The sequence below is a fragment of the Sinohyriopsis cumingii genome, chromosome 19, assembly GCF_028554795.1.
Source record: "Sinohyriopsis cumingii isolate HCF-2022 chromosome 19, ASM2855479v2, whole genome shotgun sequence".
Classification (NCBI taxonomy): domain Eukaryota; kingdom Metazoa; phylum Mollusca; class Bivalvia; order Unionida; family Unionidae; genus Sinohyriopsis; species Sinohyriopsis cumingii.
Window position 1 is genome coordinate 15840864 of NC_142979.1, and position 7501 is coordinate 15848364.

The 7501-nt window shown below is 34.8% G+C and overlaps 1 protein-coding gene across 1 annotated transcript; it reads right to left on the reverse strand.

The window, feature by feature from the left end:
- Positions 1 to 570: 570 nt before the first annotated feature.
- Positions 571 to 4100, reverse strand: LOC149775179 (uncharacterized). The gene is made up of 3 exons (XM_089943874.1): positions 4011 to 4100; positions 3398 to 3527; positions 571 to 928 (listed from the first exon to the last, which is right to left on the reverse strand). The coding sequence occupies exons 2-3, from the start codon at positions 3513 to 3515 to the stop codon at positions 714 to 716; spliced, it is 333 nt and encodes a 110-aa protein (XP_089800000.1). The 5' UTR covers positions 3516 to 3527; positions 4011 to 4100; the 3' UTR covers positions 571 to 713.
- Positions 4101 to 7501: the final 3401 nt, after the last annotated feature.

Here is a 7501-nt window from a genome sequence, read left to right on the forward strand (position 1 = left end):
ACACTTGAAGACTTGTACGTCCAGTCTGAGATCCTGTGTGAGCCTTAACGCAGTGACACGTACACTGGAAGACTTGTACATCCAGTCTAATTAAAATCTATTCCGCTATTTAGGAGATCTCGATTTTCAGCAGATTGGTTAGACATTCACATACAGATTCAAAAATGGTCTATAATTCTATACTTTTCAGCCAATTATTTTTAAATAATTTTTGTGCATATATTCAAACTTACTGCTTATTTATAAGAGTAATTGTCAACTAAATTAGTGAAATCTGAAGTCATATTTCCTCATAGTACTTACTCCTTCTAATTGTATATGCTATGCTACCATATTGGCGTCATATCATCTTGGAGGTTTGGAAGTTGGAGAAACCAGAGGATATAACTAATCTTGAATGAGCTACCACATATATGTGGTTCGAACCCGGGAATTAAGAGGTGAACATCAAGTGCATTACCACTGTGCTGCACAGGGGCTTTTCTTTTTTTTTTTTTTTTGATACATTGCTTGCTTTGTTTGGAAATAATCAAACCTTTCAATAATTTAGGAAAGTATCAAGTCTATAAATTATCTTTATTTGAATAATTTATTCAAAGAAAACGCGGTTTATTTCAGTCTAGTGGATTCATAAAATACATGGGAGATAGTTCATAGAGCGCAGAATATAAATTTGACATATTGTCTTCACTTTACTCCAGTTCGTTGTAGTCTTATACATTATCAGTCTTTATGACCTGAATAGAAACTATCACATCGTAGCCTGCAGGGCCTTCGAACGAGATACTGAGCGGGATTTTAGGACGTGATCGGACAGCGAGAGTCCATCGACTTTGGCTGACGGTGAGTTTTCCCCTGAAACGACCTCCGCCTACGGGTGGATTTCTGGTGGAATAAAGGTACTTAGAGACTTGCTGCACTCTTGAATCTGAAACAATAAAAATCTGTATGTATACAAAAAATTATATACCTTTTCTGAAGGTTCAGTGAATGTTTAATAATTGTTTTCGCTTTAAAAATGTTTGTTTCAGTGCACCGTAGTTTTTAGTCCCTCCGAGCAGTTTTGAAAGAGATAGACGGACATTAACGTCCTTTCATTTCTATACCTATACATCGGTTTATCCGTCTGTCTAGCCTTAATTAGCGCCCACACACACACACCTACCCCCAACCCCCACACAATTCACGAATAATCAAAGCAGTGTATATTACCTATTTGACAATGTTGCAAACGTATGAGCTACAGAAATCCAATGGTTTGCATTCTCCAAACAGTAATGGTAATAATTCAACTTTTATCATTGTACGAGTTTGCACGTTGGATGGGAGTGATTCAAGGATAAAAGTTACTGCCTATAATAAATAACGAATTAAACAAACTCTTACAAATTCCAACATAAACAGTTTTTTTTTTAAAGTTCTCAAATAGTCATTGTTCTCTCTGTGATAATCGAGTTAAGTTACACTTTATGGTATAACACTGACGTTTTAAAGAATTAAAATAAATGAAATCACATTTGCTTGTAAATACAATTTTGATTTGCTGGTTTATGACATAATAACGTATTATTCAAAATAATAAAGAAACTTATTAAGGAACACATTTGCTCCTGGATTTGTTTTTCCCACAGCATGTCATTTTGGAGTTTTCCCCAAAAAATTAGAGTTGCATTTGGTCCCTTTTAAGGTCAGATATATCTTTTTAGCAGAACTTGGTATTCAGAATTTGGTATTTTAACTTATTTTAAGAAATGAAGATTTCGAATCACAAATACTGAAGAACTGAAAATTCCATTAATTGTTGATACATTTTCAAAAAGGACCTTCCAGAATTAAGAATTGGCAGTCACAATCCGGAATTACAAACATTTATCATTTGTTACGAGTCTATGCTCTTAAAATAAGTAACAAAAAAAAAGTGAAGATTGCAAGCTTTGTAAAATTTAACAAACAATTTATTTCCCTAGAATATAAAGTGAAAAATGAGATAAAAAGAACTTACGGCATTGCGAATTAAATCCAAAAATAATCCAAGAATTAAGGACACAAGTCCTAGTAATGAAATGTCCTGAATAACACTTAGTTCACGTCACGAAGAGATCCAAATAGTGAAGGCGATGACGTGTCTGTCATTGCCTGAGAAGTGCTGTTGTGTCAACAATTTCTTGTTGAATCACAGAAATATAATTCCAGATTTCAATGCAGTATAAATTCCATATAATATCTTTATCCAAGAATTTTGTCAGAGCACTTTTGTACTTCCATAGAAAATAATCATTTGAATTCAATAATTTGAAGAAAATAAAATTCAGCCCAAACTAGTCACCACATAATACAACTTAAAGTGCTAGGTGTCAAAGCACGACTGGTAAAATCCTCACAGTCACAAGATAATATAGCTCTCTGCTTAACCTCGGGTCACAATTAGCATTTTTCTAAAAAGAACCATTACCTAACGGAAAATAACCCTCTAGAATTATCTAGTGAGCCTTGTTTATTTACAACACAATAGCCTACAAATTTCACTTTGGAATCTCCAAAACCCTGACCCTGATCAACATACTTAATCCTTCTTTGTTCACCTGAATAATAATCCTGATAATAAGCTCATACACATAGAGAATAATGAAGCTATTATTAGTTGTTAACATTAATGAAAAACAATTGAAAAGGTCAATCAGGTCAAGCAGAAATTAATTCAGTTCTGGACAAGGTCAAGTCCAGCATACGATGTTACATTACAATAACATGTAGTTACATTTTAACAAAATTTAAAACTAACAAACAAACAATTAAATTAAATATACATAGTATATTCATTATGACGTGAACATCCATCTATATATACAATGTTAGTTTAATATAAATATCTTATTTTACCATTTTATTTTGTTTTAAGTTGTTGAACTTTTGGGGGTTCCTTCTGTTGTTGTTCTTGTAAACAATGCAAAATGTTCAGATTAATGAGCTGATATGCAAAAAAACTCAAGAAACGAAAGCGTGTAGTGTGTAAAAGAGCGACAATTATTGTAATAGAAAAAACCTAAAGGTTAACACTTGCTTTAAAACCAACATTGATATATCGCACGCTACAGGCAAAAATACTTTACGCTCTCTTTTTTGGTGATGACTTCGATATTTCGTCAGACAGAGTTTGATACAAAGGCTTGGGTTGTATGAGGATTACAAGTTATATAATTACCGTTTCCCTGAAAAGTTATGCTACAGACAATCGATTAAAACGATGGTGGACACTTTGTTTAGAAGCAAATGACATACACGGATAACAAAAGACAGTAATAATGAACTATTTCCACCATATTTATGCAAGCTTGGATTATATAAGAGACAAAGGAAATATATAGAAATAAAATTATTCCTCCATTATGAGATATACCTTGCATAGTGTCGTACTCAGAAGGGCTGGAAAATTCTGGAGGATCTAGTGCGGTATGTGGATCGAAAACACACATAAGAAGGACACAACACGATATAATATCCACTAGAGAAACCATTTCGGAAAGGAGCTGAAAACAGAAATGCAAAATAATGAACAGCTAATGTTGAACATACAGCTAAACCTCTTTTATTCGAAACCTCCTTCATCAAAGTTGTAAAGTTTATCTGAACTACAGCGAACGGCGATTTAAGGCTAACAAATAAGTACTGATAGAATGACACTATCCTAAGAATTGCACACAGTTTCCAACGGTTGACAAACGCTATTGTCTCTCTGGATATATATCCCTTGATCTATTTTTTTTTACATAATAGGACATGGTTAACATGCAATTCTGCAGATACTGTAGCGTTGAAATCTTAGTACTAAAAAATCGGTATCCTTCTACATTTCGCCATTCAGCTTACAAAAATTGATACTAGAAAGAGTCCTTATAAATATAAGCGATCGGCTATAGTTGTTTGAAAAGGACTGTATCGTACTTACAATGAGGAAATCGGTAAGGTCAAGATCCATGTAGTTGTTTGAAACTCACTGTTATCGTACTTACAATGAGACAATCGATCGCGGTCAATATCCAGGTAGTTGTTTGAAACTCACTGTTATCGTACTTACAATGAGACAATCGATCGCGGTCAATATCCAGGTAGTTGTTTGAAACTCACTGTTATCGTACTTACAATGAGACAATCGATCGCGGTCAATATCCAGGTAGTTGTTTGAAACTCACTGTTATCGTACTTACAATGAGACAATCGATCGCGGTCAATATCCAGGTAGTTGTTTGAAACTCACTGTTATCGTACTTACAATGAGACAATCGATCGCGGTCAATATCCAGAGTATGGATAGATATTATGGATATTTACCACAATCGATTTTCTCATTGTAAGTACGATACAATCAGTTTCAAACAACTACAGCCGATTGCCTATATTTAATATCTATTTTGTTACTTTGATCGTATAATAAATTACATGTTCGCAGTAACTCGCCCATCACTGCATGTTTATATATGTCCAGAACTTTGATAGATAATAAATTACATTTCGCAGTAACTCGTCTATCTCTGCACTTGTATGCATGTCATTTAGTCTGCAGGTTTGATAAAACCTAAATTCATCTATCCGGACATGTTTCACGTCCCTATATGAGTTCAGATCAATGACTTCCTATTGTACTTTTTTAATTAAAGTATCATGATATATACCCCTCAAAAGTTGTCCTCTTAAGTACCTTTAGAAAACGATTAGATTAGACAGCTAGTGTAATGGTACGGCTTTTGATAATGCGCTAATATGGATTTTGACAAAATGTGTTAGGAATACACCGTAACATATACACCGATGAACTAGCAATACACCATAATCAATATACCGATGTGCTAGGTATACACAATAACCAATAGACCGATGTGCTAGGAATGCACCATAACCAATATACTGATGTGCTAGGAATGGACCAAAACAAATAGACCGATGTGCTAGGAATACACCATAACCAATAGACCGATGTGCTAGGAATACACCATAAAAATAGACCGATGTACTAGGAATGCACCACAACAAATAGACCGATGTGCTAGGAATGAACCATAACAAATAGACCGATGTGCTGAGAATACACCATAACCAATATACCGATGTGGTAGGAATACATAATAACCAATATATTGATATGATATGCTAGGAATGCACAATAACCAATAGACCGATGTGTTAGGAACACACCATAATCAATATACCGCTGTACTAGGAATGCACTATAACAAATAGACCGATGTGCTAGGAACGCACCATAATCAGTAGATCGATGTGTTAGGAGTGCACTATAACCAATAGACCGAGTCATAGGAATACACCATAACCAATATACCCATATAGCAGCAATGCACTATAACAAATAGACCGATGTGCTAGGAACGCACCATAATCAGTAGATCGATGTGTTAGGAGTGCACTATAACCAATAGACCGAGTCATAGGAATACACCATAACCAATATACCCATATAGCAGCAATGCACTATAACAAATAGACCGATGTGCTAGGAATACACCATAACCAGTAGATCGATGTGTTAGGAGTGCACTATAACCAATAGACCGATTGCAAGGAATACACCATAACCAACAGACCGATGTGCTAGGAATACACCATAATAAATAGACCGATGTGCTAGGAATACACCATAACCAATATACCTATATGCTAGGAATACACTATAATCAATATACCGATGTACTAGGAATACACTATAACAAATAGACCGATGTGCTAGGAACGCATCATTACCAATAGACCGATGCGCTAGGAATACACCATAACCAATAGACCGATATGCTAAGAATGCTGCATAACCAATATACCGATGTACTAGGAATACACATAACCAATATACCGATGTGCTAGGAATGGACCAAAACAAATAGACCGATGTGCTAGGAATACGCCATAGCCAATGGACTGATGTGCTAGGAATACACCATAAAAATAGACCGATGTACTAGTAGGAATGCACCATAACCAATATACCCATGTGTTAGGAATGCACCATAACAAATAGACTGATGTGGTAGGAATACATTATAGCCAATAGACCGATGTGCTAGGAATACACCGCAACAAATAGACCTACGTGATAGTATTACATTATAACGAATAGACATACGTGTTAGGAACACAACACAACATATAGACCGTTGCTACTTTGCAGTCCAATCGCCATCTTCAGTTACTCAGTTCTAAATAATTCACGTAGTGATGTTATCGTCTTTACCACTTTCGAAATTATCCAGTTATTTTACATGAATTTGAAAAAGATGTGATAGAACTTGTTACATTTCGTCGTACGATCGTGAATTCTGTTTTGGAAAAGACCCTTTCTTATAAGAAACATACAAATCTAGAAAACATGAAACTGGATCAAATTCATTTGCTTGGAGAATAAAGGTTGTGACGTCACAGTTTTGAGGAATATCTTTCTGATCACAAAGTTATGGAGGACTACATTCAGTTCATTTGACTGTGCGCTAAGAACTCTCTTTTTCACAAGTGTTTTAATGCTATGGAATGTCAGCTTTAATCTAATGGCATGAATACATGATATACCATAATACATCTCTCTTAAGGCAGAAACAATTCGTCATTATAATTGTTGGAAATATTCAGTCATGAGTCAGCACTAATCAGTAATAATTGTGCATTAAATCAATTCAATTAGTAATTAAAATCAAGAAGAAAATTGTGATGGTGGCGGCGACGACGACGACGATGATGATGATGATGTGTAAAGGCTTATGGTTATATAGTCTTCATAACGATGTACCTGACACGTTCGTTTGTCACCACTTTTCTTTTGCATTTTGATCCCTTACCCAGTAAGTGGAAGGGTTAGTGCTCGTTTATCCATAGTCACTAATTTTCTTTTTAAACCGCATTTTCCTCCCAACGCCACAAACTCTTACATTTGCCATCTTGTTTTTAAAATGACAAAAAATAAGTTTTGTGAACATTTAGATTCACATCTAAGAATGGAAAGACATGATATTAATAAATTAACGTGATTGGTTTTAAATAGGCACTTACATTAAAAACTTACATTATCTGTGTGCTAGCCCCTTAGACCGATGGTTCAAACTGTGTGTCGAGTGTCACGCTTTCATTCGTACTGAATACAGGCGTTTGAATAGAAGACGTTCATCAATAACAACAGACGTTACGGTTAATGAGTTTGTTTCGCCCTGACTTCAAAGCGATGATCACCTCTAACGGACAGTGGAACTTTTTGTTTATTTACGTTTAACTGATTGGCCATCAGTAAGTATATAAGCATATATACATTTAAGTTTCGTGCAGAAATTGATTGATACATACAGTAAACAAATCTATCACATGAAGAAAAAAATATCCAATCAATACAAATGATAGAAACTTGTTGATTCATTAGATTTGCCTTTGGGTAAACTAAGTGAGATGTTTAAGCCATTTGATACTAGAGATGATAAAGTGAACTATGTTGATGACTTCACTTAGCCACAAA

Excerpts from the sequence above, each read along its gene's own strand:
- LOC149775179 (XM_089943874.1), bottom strand. The coding sequence starts at position 3,515 with ATGGTTTCTCTAGTGGATATTATATCGTGTTGTGTCCTTCTTATGTGT. Across the intron at positions 929-3,397 it reads TGAGTACGACACTATGCAAG|ATTCAAGAGTGCAGCAAGTC; the intron begins GTATATCTCATA and ends TTATTGTTTCAG.